Here is a 17,619-nt window from a genome sequence, read left to right as displayed (position 1 = left end):
TCCCATCTATCCCATCCCATCCCATCCCATCCCATCCCATCCATCTCATCTATCTCATCCCATCCCACCTATCTCATCTCATCCTATCTATCCCATCCCATCTCTCTCATCCCATCCCATCCCATCTATCTCGTCCCGTCCCGTCTCGTCCCGTCTCGTCCCGTCTCGTCCCGTCTCGTCCCGTCTCGTCCCGTCTATCCCGTCTATCCCGTCTCGTCCCGTCTCGTCCCGTCTCGTCCCGTCTCGTCCCGTCTCGTCCCGTCTCGTCCCGTCCCGTCTCGTCCCGTCTCGTCCCTTCGCTTCCCATCGCTTCCCATCGCTTCCCGTCCCATCTATCTCATCCCATCCCATCTATCTCATCCCATCTCATCCCATCTCATCCCATCCCATCTATCTCATCCCATCCCATCCCATCTATCCCATCCCATCTATCCCATCCCATCTATCCCATTCCATCTATCCCATCCCATCCCGTCCCATCCATCCCATCTATCTCATCCCATCCCATCTGTCCCATCTGTCCCATCTATCCCATCTATCCCATCTATCCCATCTATCCCATCTATCCCATCTCATCCCATCTCATCCCATCCCATCTATCCCATCCCATCTATCTCATCTCATCCCATCTATCCCATCCCATCCATCCCATCAATCTCATCCCATCAAATCAATCTCATCCCATCCCATCTCATCCCATCTATCCCATCTCATCCCATCTATCCCATCTCATCCCATCCCATCCCATCCCATCTATCCCATCCCATCTATCCCATCCCATCTCATCCCATCCCACCTATCTCAACTCATCCCATCCCACCTATCTCATCTCAATCCCATCCCATCTATCTCATCTCATCCCATCCCATCTCTCTCATCCCATCCCATCTATCTCATCCCATCATATCCCATCCATCTCCTCCCATCCCGTACCATCTATCCCATCCCATCTCATCCCATCTATCTCATCCCATCCCATCTATCCCATCTCATGCCATCCCATCCCATCTCATGCCATCCCACCTCATCTCATGCCATCCCATCTCATCTCATCCCATCTATCCCATCTATCCCATCCCATCCCATCTCATCTATCTCATCCCATCTCATCTATCCCATCCCATCCATCCCATCCATCTCATCCCATCTCACTCATCTATCTCATCCCATCTCACTCATCTATCTCATCCCATCCCATCTATCTCATCTCATCTCATCCCATCTATCCCATCTATCCCATCTCATCCCATCCCATCTATCCCATGCCATCTATCCCATCCCATCCCATCTCATCTATCTCATCCCATCTATCTCATCCCATCCTATCTATCCCGTCCCATCTATCTCAACTCATACCAACCCATCTATCTCATCTCATCCCATCCCATCTATCTCATCCCATCCGTCTCATCTATCTCATCCCATCCCATCCCATCTATCCCATCTCATCCCATCCCATCTATCTCATCCCATCCCATCTCTCTCATCCCATCATATCCCATCTATCTCATCCCATCATATCCCATCCATCTCATCCCGTCCCATCCCATCTATCCCATCTCATCCCATCCCATCTCATCCCATCCCATCCCATCTATCTCATCTATCTCATCTCATCCCATCCCATCTCTCTCATCCCATCCCATCTCTCTCATCCCATCATATCCCAGCTATCTCATCCCATCATATCCCATCCACCTCATCCCGTCCCATCCCATCCTATCTCATCCCATCTATCCCATCTCATCCCATCCCATCCCATCTATGTCATCTATCTCATCTCATCCCATCCCATCTATCTCATCTCATGCCATCCCATCTCATCTCATCCCATCTATCCCATCTATCCCATCCCATCCCATCCCATCCCTCTCATCTCATCTATCCCATCTCATCTCGTCTATCCCATCCCATCTATCCCATCCCATCCATCTCATCCCATCCCATCTATCCCATCCCATCTATCTCATCCCATCCCATCTATCTCATCCCATCCCATCTATCCCATCTCATCCCATCCCATCTATCTCATCTCATCCCATCCCATCCCATTTATCCCATCTCATCCCATCCCATCTATCTCATCCCATCCCATCTCATCCCATCTATCTCATCTCATCCCATCCCATCTATCTCATCTCATCCCATCCCATCTATCCCATCCATCTCATCCCATCCCATCTATCTCATCTCATCCCATCTATCCCATCCCGTCCCATCCATCCCATCTATCTCTTCCCATCCCATGTCATCCCATCTATCTCATCCCATCCCATCTCATCCCATCCCATCTATCTCATCTCATCCCATTCCATCCCATCTATCTCATCTCATCCCGTCCCATCCCAACTATCTCATGTCATATTCCATCCTATCCCATGCTATCTGTCTCATCCCATCTATCTCATCCCGCATGTCATGTCGTCCCTCATCTCATTGCTTCTCTCATCTCATCCCTTCCCATCCTCAATTCAACTCACCTTCGTTTCTCATCTCATGTCTTCTCATCTCTTTTATCTCCATCTCCATCCCATCTCATCCCATCTATCTTATCTCCATCCCATCCCATCTCATCTATCTCAATCCCATCCATTTCTATCCCATCCTATCCATCTCAATCCCATCCCATCTATCTCAATCTCATACCATCTCGTCCCATCCCATCTATCCCAATCCTCATCTCCTCCTCCCCTCTCTTTTTATCTCAGAAATCAACTCTTTTATAATGGCAGCACACTTGACCATGAGACCCCAGTATGCCTTCTCTAGAAAGGTGGTCCATTTTTTCATGGCATCAGAACGTTCTTGTGTGGAGCAATGTCAGCAAAGAGAACATGTTCCTTCATTTCTGCCTTGCCTGGATTTTGTGCAACTTGAATATAGGGTCCCGTTCTAGGCTTCCGAGCAGATGACGGACTGATTTTAGAGAGTCCAGCAAAGAAGGCCTACTCAGATGATTAAGGAACGGGAGCGTCCTTTCTATGAGAAATGTATGAGAGAGCGCTGGGCCTTTGAATTGCTATTCTGGGAAGGTTTAAGGACTCTCCTTAGCACAGCTGTCAGATTTAACTTGGCAAATGAATTCCTGACGCAAAAGAGAAAAGTCTGAGGAAGTTCATTTAATATGTGAAGAAGAAACCTGATCTAGGATTAGGGTGAAATTAAATTGACTTTCAGGGATTGTGTGATTCCTGGTACAGCAATAAGGTCTCCAGTCAGCTGGATGAGCAAGTTTATTGCTCTAGTGCTATTACATAAAATTATTGCTACCTTATTATTACTAATGGAAATATCTAGAAACCTTGGAGAAAAGACAAAAAAATGGGGAAGGACAGATCCATTAAAAGTTATCCAGAGACAAATCTGTGGTGGTTAACTGAGTGCCAAACCCTTAGAGATATGGGCTTTCTGACATTGCAAGAAACTTGTAAAAATACTCCTAGTTTTGTGGCTACATCTAGTTTCCCCCATGAGGCTGAGTTGCACCTTGAAAATTTTCTGGTTACGTTTTTCAAGGTCTTTGTGCTATTTTCCATCTGATGGTTCTTCTCTTAATTTTATTGATTGGTTATCTATAGGTGGAACTGTATGCAGTGGTCACGATATGAGCAATGCTCGTTTTTATCACTATAGACGAAACTTGACAAACTGAGATTTTAGTTCAGCTCTGCTTTGGGCTGAAAAGTGTCAGGTTCTCAAGCCTACCCACAAAGGTTTGAAAGCTTGCTGCTTTTTTAGATAAACATGAATTTACTGAAGGGGAAAATCAGTTTCTGTCTTTAACCTATGCAGTGCAAAATGCACTGATGTCATCATATACAATTACATTGCATTGTAGTAGACGTTAGAGGACATTTATTATTTCTGTCAAGCTACCGGTCCTGGAGGCTGTGGGTGCTGTTAATAAAGCATATAAATTGAAGTAGTGAAACAGATGGCAAGCTTCGTATGGAGGTCCAATTCTAACAAAGGACTAAAATCTTTATAACCAAAGGAACATTTAGAATCTTACTGGGAATGCATGAGACTTATATAAAGAAATAAGACATAACCTGACAGCAAAATAGGATTGTAATTTCCAAATTTCTGGCAAAGTTTTCCCAGTCTTGTATATGCTTTGCAGCATGAAAGGGTAAATTCAAAAAACATACATGCACAGAGCACGCAAAATTGTGCCGGCAGTGCAATATGTAACAAAAATATTCCTTGCAGAATTCAAATAGAAAAGGACAGGGAGTGCAAAAGGGTAAAGAGGATGAAGGCTCACAGCGCTGTTCTTCTTATCATTAGGAAACAGAAGTGGCTTCAGAGGAGCAAGCTACAGTCAGCAAAATGATATCATTAGGCCAAGATGCCACTCTATGCAGCCACACAGGCAATATGAATCACTTTACTGGAATGAGCAATGGGAGACGCTAACATTGCTATGAGTACAAACAAGTAGAGCTGCCAAATTTTTGCACTGATGAGCTATATAAGTAAGAGTAGTAGACTGCTCGGATAACCCCTGCAGCTAAATCAGCCACACACACACAAAAAACCCCCAATTCTATTAAAAATCCAGCACATAACACAGGTTAACTTAAACGCTATTAAAATGATGACTCAGGAATGTTTTTAGTAAAACCTACCTGTGACCTTGCCCAAAGTAAGAGATTTGATGGCCTTAAAATCAATCTCAGAAAAGTTGTGTTTGAGTTTGATAACTTGATCAACCTGGAAGAGGTCAGTACAATTAGTTCATTACAATAGCATGTAGACACACCTAGACCTTTGTCCTGCAGACTTGTGGGAAGAACCCCAGCTGCAAATAATTCTGTCCGCAAGCGTGATTCAGTTTCTAAAGATAGCCAAGTGAATACACTTTGATTTTTGCATGAGAAGCTGAAAGGTGCACAAGAATAGTCATATAAAGGCCTTAAAGAAACTTTCCCTGCAAAAAAGTTTAAATGCTTAATGCTGAAATTCCTCTGCTTCCCAAAATCCATGTCTAGGTGCTGCAAGGTGCACACAAAAGAGGCTTCTCTGTAAATTGCTGTGGAGAATTAGGTCTGCATAAAATAAAGAAAACCACGGTGCAGCAGCCAATAGAAAACTGCTACTTGAGGAGAATCCTGACAGAGTAAACCTCCTTCCTGCAGAATTAGGCCTACCTATCTTAGTTGCTGCGTTAACCATGGATCATTTACCACCCAGAAATGGAAATCGCCAAGGAAAGAAAGATGACAGCACTCCATGTGTTCCTTTCCCTTTCCCATTCTTTTCTTTTATCATCGTTCAGCTTTTGTTCAGTCCCCGCCACTCTTCTCTATTAAATGGGTGTGGCTCAGACCTGGCAAATTTGTTTTGTAATTTGAAGTGTAGAAATTAGGCTCAGAAGGAAAACAGGAGGAGCAGTAAGATGGTCCTCTTCATCCTGACTTGGTAAAACAGGCGACGTGTGGGAACAGAGCAAAGCAAAGACCTCATCTCCCATGGGAATCTAGACCCAAAAACAAGCCATGACGTACCTGAATGATGAGCTCTCTGCCTTCTCTGTTTATCTTCACATGATGCATCTCTCGGTTGGCAAAATTTCCAGAGTCAATTGTGAAGATGAGCAGTCCATCCTTACTCAACTTGTATCGAACCTGTAAACTTCCTTAAAAGAAGAACAGAATTCTATAAAACCTGTGTCTACAATGAGATATACAACATATAACTCATTTTCTTTTTATTATAGTGAAGAAACACGGTTAAAAAGTCAAGAAAAAGGTTGAGAAGAAGTGAAAGAGTTCACACTCTAATGAAAGAAGAAACTCATAGAAGACTTTTCCTTCTTACTAGCTAATAAACTCTGCTGTGGAGAAACTAACTTAATTGAGTAACTGAGTATATCAAAGGAGAGTTTCTGTCCACAAGCCAGACCAAGCAAGGCCTTGGGAGTTTATCTTCGTGCATTAGTCTGCGAAGGGTTGCTTCCACCAGAGGGCATGCAGGTCTTGCACTGTTCTGGTAAACTAATACTTGTAGACTTTACTGCTTCAAGTAAAGGTTTCACCCAGACATAACAGACAATACAGAAAACAATGAAAATCATGACAGCTGTAACTTCATTTCAAGCATTTAAATGCCCGGACTTATTGTGATTTATAAGTGATGCAAGAAAAGATATACTGTAAAAGATGTCAGAAAATAAACAACTTTGACCTTGGTTATCTAAACTATTTGAAAAACAATTAAGTTAAAAACAAATCTCAAGTATTTCTTTTAGTCTTTGTAGGAAAAAAAGAAATCTGTTATAAACAACAGTAGCATAACAAATCAGAATGCAAAAGAAAGCAAGGAATTCAATATGAATTTTTATCTTTCACAAATGACCAGAAGAACTACAGACACAAAATTTAGAAGGGAAGAAAGTGTTCAGATAAAATCCTATCAAGCTTACTTTTCTGTGAATAAAGCAGCGGAGAGAAAAAAATTACTAAGCTTTTTTGGGGCGCTTTTTATGCACAGCAACCAAAACGGGTCAAACAACAGCGGTACTAGAGAGTTAAAAAGCTTTTCCAAGGCTATATTCTCAGTGTCTCAAAGGACAAAGCAAAGGACAGCATTGCAGCCTTGAGCGAAGGCTCCTTCATTCATTCCCTGTTCGGAAAACCATTGTAAAAACTCCCATCTCCTTCCATTTCAGTGCTCGCTCGCGTCAGCGCAAAGCCAGACTATTCCAAGAGCCACTAGGTTTTGCAAAAGGCTACAGGCAAACATTACCAATGCTGAACGAAGGGGACTGACTGACTCATTGTCACCGAGGGATGTTTTCACGCAGCGTTAGCTCTAAGACTGGCCTCAGCGTTCACAGAGGCAATGTTTGCATACAAGTCGCAAGGCGGCAAGAGCAGCCTGAGGCATGGCTGCATGAGCTGTCACAAGTGCGTGGTGCATGGTGATGTTACTGAGGGGCAACAAGAGGCTGCTCTCCTCACTGCATAGCATGGACACAACTTCTCTTCTTAGCCTTGCAAATTCTCCTGCGATAAGGTCAACTTTCCTGTCCTACAGGCTACTGCAAAACCACCTTATGAGTTTAAAACAACTTATAAAGTTCCTGCAGAGGAACTTATAAAATTATAAAATTTTAAAATAAAACTTATAAAATTCCTGCAGAATTTGACCACCTCTATAAAACTCACAGTTATTGTTAATAATTCTGCCAAACTAGACTCAAAGTACCGTTAACATCACAGAATCATTGAATTGTTAAAAAACAGCTCACTCAGATTGCCTCTTTCTAACAGTCTGTACAATCCCATTTGAGCCCCCATCTCTTTCTGACCTTTGCAGGACAGAGATGAAGTTACCAAAGATGAGAAGGAACATGATAACACATTATTAGGATGAAGGCTTTTTAGCTGATTGAGAGGTTTACTGGATCAGGTGAGGTTTAAAAAAAAAAAAAAAAAAAAAAAAAAAAAAAAAGATTTAAAGGCATTTTCTCACACATATCAGAGGGGAATATTTTTGAAGATATCAAGGTCAGTAACAACTACTACATTATTCAGAGTGATATTATAGGTCCAGATTCAGCCGCTTCGATTCATACTGCAGAGCTCCTGTCCCCTCACAGCCAGGCCAAGGAGTGCTGCTTATCACCATTCTTGTTGCACTTGCAAGTTCAAACTTAAATCTTAATCTCATTTCCTGCTACTGAATGAAGGATGCATCTACAGGGAATAAAAATGTAAATGTCTTATAATCACTTTACTCCAGAAAAACATGAGAAAAGAAGCCATAGTGCAAAGAAGTTAAGGGACCTTTTCAGACCTGCTTGTTTGGGCAGCGGGAGAGTCAATAAAAGTGGAAAAGTTGCCTGACCCTGCACACCACAGCTGAGATGACCACACGGAGTAAGCTGAAATGCATTGCGAAAGAGAAACAGATTGATTCTAACTGAAAATCGTGTCCCAGAACTCTATCAGCCACTCATACACCTTTCACCTGAAGCCTTTGAAAGGATCTTAGTGCAGAAAATGGAGCACGACCTTGTACCAGTTGATTAGTTTGTAAATGTAAATGCACTTGTCTGCTCTTGTCAAATGCTACAGTCACACTAGAGTTTGAAATATAAACAGTGCTCCTATGGCCAGGCAATCAATGTAGTCAACAGTGTGTTTGTGCTCAAACGCAGCCATCAGATACGTGATCTATCTCGACTCTCGGGTACGGATTTACCCATTGTCTTAGATGAGAGAAACTCCATTTTAAAGCAGAAATCATCCGTTCCGTTTGCTGGGGGACATTGGAGCAGATTCTCGATGTCCATTAAAAATACATCTTACATGTCTATAGAGGTACAATTTTAAACTTAAATTGTTTTAAGAGATGAATGAATAGCTTCTCATCAATTCCTTTAAATTCCAATAGCAACTTTTTTTTTCTTCTGATTGATGTTCTTCAGAATCATTTTATTCAAATTGGCATTTTTCCTGCAGTCAGCTTTGCATTAATGTAAGTCAGGAATACATGGGCTTGTGTCTCCAGAGATGTTTGGGAATTTACATCAGTGTAGCTGAGAGCTAATTTTGGTACGCACTTATCAAAATTTCTTATGTTGGCAGAATACAGAATCACGTATTTGATGGAATACACATTAACATTTTGCTATTTGACTAGCAAAATAAATGGATTATTAATTAAATAGTTATTAGGCTTTTTTTTTTGTCCTCTGAATTTTGATTATCTGGTCTACTGAATTTATCCATTCACATCATCCCAGTGCCACTAATCACAAATAAAAATCTGCATATATAAACCAGCACTGTTCTCACTGTTGCATCACTTCTGCCTCAAAAAAAAGGATTCACAATAACCATAACCAGTGCAATTTCTGGCAGTCTTGTCACAGTCACGCTTGTCAACCTCTTTTCAGTTCCCTGTGTCTGGGCATGCACACCTGGAGTGCCATAATGCTCAAGTGACGCACTACATGTTGTGTTTTCTTCCTTCTCTAATATATGTGGAATTGCTGGAGGCAATTTCTATAAAGTCCATAAAAGAGAGCAGGAAGAAAAGAGAGAGGCATCATGGCTTCAGCCTCAGGCAGGAGAATTTTACCCCAGCATATTACCCAGCATATTCATGCAGCATATTACCCCAGCAGTACTAGGTAAGAGTAGATTCTCACTTGATTATTACAGCCATCCCTTTTAGCTTTGAATTCTGTAGGTAGGTACCATTGCAGACTGCAGATCAGCATGGAGATGTGCTGTGCTACCCTCCAGAACGGCCTGGAACAGGCATAGTTCAGCCACAGCATGACTTCTCTTCTCTACTTCTGCAGGAAACGAGTCCATGTGGGCTGCAATGCTACTGTGACTAGGCCATAGCCGGTATCAAAGATGGCTTGCTACACACCACTGTGGCTTTCAGACTGAAATCTTCAGCAGTATAATCCCTGCCTGTAGGGCTGAATGACATCGCTGTGCCTGTATCAAGCAGCTGCAGAGCCAATTCAACAAGATTTCTGAGGGCTCCCCGTGTGCTGACTAAAGTTCCAGGAAACAGAGACCAAACGGCAGTATTTATGCTGCCCCAAGCTGGTGAATAGGTAGGGGATGCTGCTTCTGAAACAGAAGGCTCGAGAAACTGTTTCGGCAATGATGGAGGCCAGGGCTACTGCTTGCAGTACACTAACTATCAGTGTCAGCGTAACCAACCACCAGGCAGTGACAGGAATATCGTGGTGCTTTCCAACTGCTCATCTTTTTGCTGAAGATGAGAATGATGAAGCAGGAGCTCCTGAGGCCACTGGTAATACAAGGATGCTATGCCAGTATAAAGACTTCAAAGTGCTTAGCCTGAAGAACAAATGTTATTTGTAAGCCACACTCTTGTCACACACATCACAGGGACTACAGGTATTGTGTAATTTTGTCATGAAGAACCAAGCAGCGAGAAAGGGAATGACATGCCCTTGGGGTCTGAGAATCCTCTGCAGGACTTCTGTTTATAGAAACAGGTTTTAAATGAGCCCAGATTGAACCCAATATCTATAACAACTTCAATAGCAGCTTTTAATGACTCAAACTGGCCGGAGCAGCTGGCAAGAAATCTTGCACCCCTCGGAGAAGCTGAAGTTAGTCCAGGGAGCACGTGTAGCTGGCATATGTGAAACGAACAACTTTATCATCATCTTATAACTCAGAAAAATATCATTTAAATCAAGGCAGCTGACAGGTCCAGTTTGAGAGAAATATATATGTAGAAAATAAAATGTTTAATTAGGATGAGGACTTTAGAATATACTTGCATGTCTCACTGAAACAGAAGCATCCAGATGTTAAGGAGCAACAGAACCTCATGCAGTTGGCTCAAACCAATAGTTACTCGTAACAGACAGTGAAGTATTAAGAATGCTATCCTTACCCACCTCCAGCACATATCTGAACTGCTGATAAAAGAGAAAATAAAGAGGGAATGCACCAATTAAACAACTGGAGGGAAACATTAGTGAGGCTACTGATATTGCAATTATGAAAAAATTAAAGTATTTAGGCCAGAAAGCCATTTGAAACTCATCAAGTGAAAATGCTGTTTGTTCATTGCTGGTTGCAGAATATCAAATGACAGTTTTCTGTCATCTCTACCAGGAAATACCTCCCTGACAACTTGCACAACTTCAGCGTCCCTCTTTATAGTCTAGATATTTAAAAATGAACGACTGCTTTCTTGGTTAGGAGCAGCTGGCTAAGAAACCTGCTCCTTAATTAGCAGCTTCTCCCCAGGGATATTTACTCAGTAAATTTACTCTTCAATGGAAGTGCTGCTGGCAATTCAAAGAACGGGGCCAATCTCTTCCCATCCACTGGCTTTTAACTAAGAAAGTACTTGCATATTTTTAGAAGGTGACTCTTACTATTTGCTTTGCTCAGAGAAAACAAAGAGGAGAAGCCACCAAATCTGTTTGCTGATATGATTGGTTATCTACAGCATTGGTTTAGATGAGACTGCTTTATGGGGTTAAAAAATAAATAAATCAAAGCTCCCCAATTTTTGGTAATCTCTTGTAGTGGTGGGAAAAAAGGTTCTTATTTGAATGCTTTTCACTCAAAACTTCCTACTCAAATACATTCAGGACTTACGGATCATATTCAAGCTATCCTGTATAGACAACACACTTTCACATTGCATTTCTTCAATTTAGGGGTGAAAAAACCCACACAAAACAAAACCTGTACTGAAACAACGAGAAATAAGCCTAGCAAATCGCTCGCTTTTCCCTGACAGAAAACCGAACCGAAAAAAAAAAACCAGAAAAAGATTCTGCCTGAAGGTCTATGACATCAGTTTACTTTGCAATTCTGCTAGGTGTCTGGAACCAGACTGGGAGTATCGTTTAAACGTCAGCAAATGTGGCTGGTTCCCTTACGTGACTGACAGATGAGTATGACCTTGTAGGATTTTCATTCCCAATGGCCACCAGTTGGCTCAACACAGGCTGACCAGCAAGTCAAAAGCAACTGGCAGATGCTTCTTGCTCCAAAGCTACAAAATATTGCAAATATTGAAATACTGTATGTCTAAAAGATGATGACAGTCAAAGAGCTCATCATACAGAGGCTTATACACCAAGGTTATTTCAGTGATTTTAAGGGAAACGTCCTAAACAAAACAACCCACATTCATGCCTATACGGCTGGAACTATAATGAAAACAGGGCTAAACAACTGATGTGGAATAATACTTGTCACTGCCACTGTTCTATATCTACCGGATTGGTGTTGGCTGACGTAATTTTCTTTCTTTGTGCTCCAGTTTATCCATTGATGAATTAGATGTGTACTCATATCCTTTGGAAAATTACAGGTAACCTCTGGATAAGAGGCAGTTTCAAATAACATTATTAGTCATTAACATCATCTCTAGCTATTTTTTGGTGAATTACTGATTACATTTTCTTTCACACATTGCAACATCATCAATTACTACTTTTTCCCAAAGGTAACCTAATGTAAAGATGGAGAGCTCAAAACACCAGATGCACTTAAATCTCCCCAAAAATACGTGCTTTCAGATTGTGAGATTTATTCTGTATAATTTTAATCTACATCTCTTCTATACTTCCTAAGTTCCTTAAAGTTTAACTTCCTTTAAGTTGCTTTAAAACCCTCCATTAACAAAAACTATCTGTATAATCTGATGCTTAGATCTTTCTTCCCATCATTAAACACACAACGGATGCCATGAGTCTTCTCATGGTCAGACACGCAGTAGGCCCTATGGTTTACGCATCTTATATTGCTGGGCTTTGATTTCATGCTGTACTTTTCATTTAAGACTGGTGTAGCAGCCAGGATTGCAGGAAGAACTTTTTCTCTTATCCAGTGAACAAAACAAAAACTATCACCCTACGAATTATATTCCACAAGCTCAAGTCAGCTTTGCAACTTATACGTATCTCCAAGTCTGCACGAACATATCCCAGGTGAAAAGGACTGAGATCCTCTGCTGTGATACCCTGAGAAATTCACGATTTCCATTCTCCTCCTAATATCTTCCCGTTCGGTCAAGAACATTTCACATACTGACCTAACAACTGTAATGTTTAGCAACGAGAACATGGAAAAAGGTGGTCTGAAGAGAACAGAAAAAAAAAGAATCAATTTGAATGCTATATGATGTCAGTGGAATGGGAAAGTAAGCAGTTATCTTCTAAATAAAACAAGAGAAAAATAATCGTGCCTCTTTTCGCAAACATCCTTTACATTCTCAGCGCATAATAAAGGTAGAACAGAACTTTGTGGATTAATGACTTTCTGGAGTTAATGATCTTTGTGTTAAGCTTTAACAGCACTCCCTGCTGGTCATGAATCTCTTGGAAATGTTCTGCTCCTCTGGTAAATAAGTCCATCTGAACACTGCCTATTTCACGAGTTTTGCCAGCCTCCATGACTGCAGAAGTTAGACCATCTAACCGGAGACCCTCTCCTGATTAATGCAAGTTCTCAAGGGATATATTTGAGTTTCAGACAACAATCCTATTACAAGAGTCATATAATGGTAGCATTATGCCTTTTCTTAGCAAAATGAATGCTTATACACATATCTGTTTGCTATTTTATCTACTGGAATCTTGCACAGAATCACAGAACGGTTGAAACTGGGAGACATCTGGAGGTCATCTAGTCCAAACCCTGCTGAAGCAAGTGCACCACAGATTGCAGCCTTGGGCCGTATCCAGGCAGCTTCTGAGGATCTCCACAGAGAGAGACTTCACCTCAGTCCATTTCACTGCTGCTACCCACAGAGTGTTTCCCACTTTTCAGGAGGAACTTCCTGTGTTTCAGGCTCTGCTCACCGCTTTTTGTCCTCTAGGCACAAATGAAAAGAGACTGGCTCTGTCCTCTTTGCACCTTTGCTTCAGGTATTTATTTCCAGGAGATAAAGATCTCCTCCTAACAAAAGTGAATGTCTATTTTCTTTCCAGCTGATTATCTGAAGCTGTTGGTCTGGGGTTTTATGCCAGATACCAGCAAGTTCAAAGTAAGTCTCTATATATGCAGAGCACAGGTCAATTATTGACTGCGTGCTCGGCACTTTCTGCTCAGTGTAATCCAATTACAGTTCCCTTGTTTTTCCCTTCTGGGTTTCCAGAACATCACTTGACCCTTCAGTAAAGTAAAACTATCTTGGTAAGTACAAATATGTCCACAAATTGAGGTAATGAGACAGACTTCCACTTCCCTCCTCTTGGAAAGCAGATAAAAAAAATCTGCCAAAGTCTTTGGCTGAATAGCTCCTTTCAAAGAAGTCTTATGCACTTAGAGATCTACAGTGTCATGTACTGAAAGAAAGCAAAACTAAAGACAATAAGCAAAAAAGGCTTTAGGTGCCCAGTGCAGCTATTGTCTTAATAACTTTTTGTGGCTGGAATTGAACTGAAAACTAATCAGCATTTCCATTTTCCATGAAGTGTGCTCACAACAAGGAATCACCCAAGGGATCTGAGGTGTTTCTACCGCAGAACTTTCTCTAGTTATGTAAAGAAACTGGAAGATCTACCACTCAACCCTCCCTACTGCTTGTGCCGTAGAGAACATCCCATTTACAGTTGATCAGGGACAATTTCTTTTATATTCCCAATCAAACTCTCACTACTCCCTTCCCCCCAATAAGTAACATAAGATTTAGGACAGTTATTGATTGGAAAGATCGTTACAAGATATATAGTTGGATCTGCCATATGAAAGACAATTCAATGGCTGTTAACCTAGAGTTTGACAAGGAACAATACTTAGTCTCCTCACAGAGTTGCTTGAACCTCCACAACAAAGCTGTCTTCCCAACCTGACTCACTTTTCTGTTCCTGGTCTCTTAAAAATATCTATACCTTAACCTTGGCATCATTTTCCATTTCACAGTCACATAAATTAGGTTGTTCAATGGATGTTGAAACTCTTTAAGCCAGAAGGTGTTCTCAGAGGATAAAAACTATTGCACTATCAATAACTTACTCTAGTTGGGCTTTCTAGAGCAGTTATGCTCTGTGATATGCACATCACAAATAAAAAAACACTTAGTGCTAACACCCCAAGAATCAGAAAAGACTTGACAATCAGCACTAAAACCTATTTTTTCCTAATTTAGCTTTGCCCTGTTAAACCTCGGAGTGTACAGCAGGAACAGAATCAAAAGATTATTTGCCTCAAAGAATGAATTAGTTCCTTTGCCTGCCTCTTTATCTCTGAATGACAGTCTTCAATTTTATTTGAGAAAAGTTGTTGGAGATGCAGCTCAACACCTTTGCAAGGCAAAAGCAAGGAGAATTTACACACTTTCAACAGAAAGGACAGCTGCTGACTTTGAGAAAGTAAATTAGTAGTTTATTAAAAAGAAAAAAAATCGGTAGCTTCTCAGTTACTTTTTTTTTTTTTTTTTTTTTTTTAAGAGTGTTAATTAATGCTACATCTATTATAGCTTTTGGTTCATTTTCCTATTTACTTTAAGCATGGGTTGACTTCAAGAGCTTTTAGGAGAGGTCACTAAAGTTGATCTAGGCCCTGCTTCTATATGCTGCATATCTCAGACCTCACTGAATAACTTCACAAGATGTTTTCATTTTTACTTTTGCCTGTAATGTGCTTTTTTCTTGCCTTTAATCTTTCCTACGCAATTTCAGAGACTTGCTTTCCAAAACAGAGAACAGAGCTTGCTCAAATGCCAGTAGGCCCTGGGTAGAAGAATGGAGATAGAAAAAAAGGACTCAAACCGCTTAGATTCTTAGGAGGTCAGATAATAAATTCAGATAAATTTTCAATCACTCTAGGATAGTTTGAGATTCTATCTTTTTTCTTTGATGATAACTATCTGCTTCATCTCTAGGTTTGGAGTCAGAGAAATCCAGACGAGCTGAGATTGGAGAATACATAGGGAAGCATTTTCTAGACAAATGTACTTCATTATATTCATGTTGCGTTTGATTACTTGCAGGGGGAAGGAAGAATGCAGAAGGGAGAGACACAGTTTCCATTCTAACATACCCCCCTCCTTACCCCCAGCAATTACTATCTTTAGGTATCAAGCTGAGTGCATTATAATACTAAGTTATTGGTAATTTACTGAAATCATGAAAATTAGCCAAAATGCACAGTGAAAATTCAACCTGAGAAAGACAGCAAAAAAATTCTTGGCACTAGCTTCCCGTGATGTGAATAACTTCCGTGGACTGACACATTGAAAAGGCTAATTAGAGCTGTTTAGCCATTTTCTGTAGCTTGGTAATGGGCACTATTATTTGAAAGTTCTACAGCACTGTTATTGCAATTACTGCAGCACTGTTTATCTTTTGGATGGGGGATCAATGCAGCAGTTACAGCAAGCAAGCAGGTTCTGCTCCCCTAAAATAGGCCCAATACCCATCAGAGATGATCTCCAAGTGGTGATCAGCTGTGTTTGCATAACACAGTTCCCTTCTATAATGTTGGTACTCCCGAGAACTATTTATAAACGGACCGGACTTTCAAATTACTTTGACAACCCTGGAGGGTACAGCACTTCTGCAACAATTCTGCTGCACCACAACTTTGTCCGCAGTCACAGAATCATAGAATTACTCAGGTTGGATGGGACCTCAAGGATCATCAGGTCCAACTGCAGCCTAACCATAGTACCCTAACTCTAACAATTCTCTGCTAAATCATATCTCCGAGCACCACATCCAAACCGCTCTTAAACATATCCAGGGACAGTGATTCAACCACCTCCTTTGGGAGCCTATTCCAGTGTTTAACCACCCTTTCTGTAAAGAAGTGTTTCTTAACGTCCAACCTAAACTTACCTTGGCGCAACTTGAGGCCATTTCCCCTCATCTTGTCACCTGTCACCAGTGAGAAGAGACCAGCCCCGCTCACACTGTAAGCACCTTTCAGGTACTGGAAGAGAGTAATAGATCTTCCCTCAGCTGCCTCTTCCCCAGACTAAACAGCCCCACCTCCCTCAGCCTCTCCCCATAGGGCTGATTTTCCAGGCCCTTCACTAGCCTCATTGCCCTTCTCTGGACCTGCTCCAGTACCTCCACGTCCCTTCTGTACTGAGGTGCCCAAAACTGAACATGGTGCTTGAGGTGAGGCCTCACCAGTGCAGAGTACAGGGGCAGGATGACTTCCCTAGTCCTGCTCACCACACCATTCCTGATACAAGCCAGGATGCCATTGGCCTTCTTAGCCACCAGGACACACTGCTGACTCATGTTCAGCCAACTGTCCATCAGTACACCAAGGTCCCTTTCCATCAGGCAGCTTTCCAGCCACAGCTCTCCAAGCCTGTAGGGTTGCCTGGGGTTATTGTGACCAAAATGCAGGGCCCGACACTTGGACCTATTGAAACCCATGCCATTAACATTGGCCCATTGACCCAGTCTGTCCAGGTACCTCTACAGTGCCTTTCTCTCCTCTGGCAGATCAACACTTCCTCCCAGCTTGGTGTCATCTGCAAACTTACTGAGGGTGCACTCAATCCCCTCATCAAGATCATCTATGAAGATGTTAAACAGAAGCGGCTCCAGTACTGAGCCTTGGGGGACACCGCTCGTGACCGGCCGCCAACTAGATCCAACTCTATTGACCACAACTCTTTGGGCCTGGCCATCCAGCCAGTTCTTCACCCAGCGGAGTGTACACCCATTGAAAAGGCTGATTAGAGCTGTTTAGACCATGGTCAGCCAGCTTCTCCATGAGAATGTTTTGGGGGACATTGTCAAAGGCCTTACTGAAGTCCAGGTAGACCCCACATTGACAGCCTGACCCTCATCCACTAAGTGGGTCACCTTGTCATAGAATGGAATCAGGTTTGTCAGAAAGGATCTACCATTCATAAACCCATGCTGACTGGGCCTGATCCCCTTGTTGACCTTTAATTGGTCCATGATGGTTCCCGAGATTATTATGTATAGTATAATCAAATTATTCAGACGCTTCTCAAGTGTGAAAGATCTCAAAGCACGTGAGCTCGTGGCACTACTCATAAGAGAGCGCAGTTTTATAAGGTATGAATATATTTCTTCCCTCTAATTAATTAAACCAGATTCCTCACTATTTGATTCTAATCTTTTGATTAATCAGTGTTAAAAATACAGGTGTTCAA

At 41.8% G+C, this 17,619-nt stretch overlaps 1 protein-coding gene across 3 annotated transcripts in view; it reads right to left on the bottom strand.

Annotated features, from left to right (window-relative positions):
* CNTNAP5 (contactin associated protein family member 5) overlaps window positions 1-17,619 on the bottom strand; it is a 263,158-nt gene that overhangs the window by 9,475 nt on the left and 236,064 nt on the right. For all 3 annotated transcript variants that reach the window (XM_048953699.1, XM_048953700.1, XM_048953701.1), the window contains 2 exons: window positions 5,511-5,641; window positions 4,632-4,716 (listed from right to left, as the gene is read on the bottom strand). In XM_048953699.1, coding sequence (XP_048809656.1) covers window positions 4,632-4,716; window positions 5,511-5,641 — 216 coding nt within the window. The remainder of the gene's footprint in view (window positions 1-4,631; window positions 4,717-5,510; window positions 5,642-17,619) is intronic.

Source organism: Lagopus muta, chromosome 8, assembly GCF_023343835.1.
Source record: "Lagopus muta isolate bLagMut1 chromosome 8, bLagMut1 primary, whole genome shotgun sequence".
Taxonomy (NCBI): Eukaryota; Metazoa; Chordata; class Aves; order Galliformes; family Phasianidae; genus Lagopus; species Lagopus muta.
The sequence above is the reverse complement of the archived record's forward strand: the minus strand, read 5'-3'. Positions and strand labels throughout refer to the sequence as shown.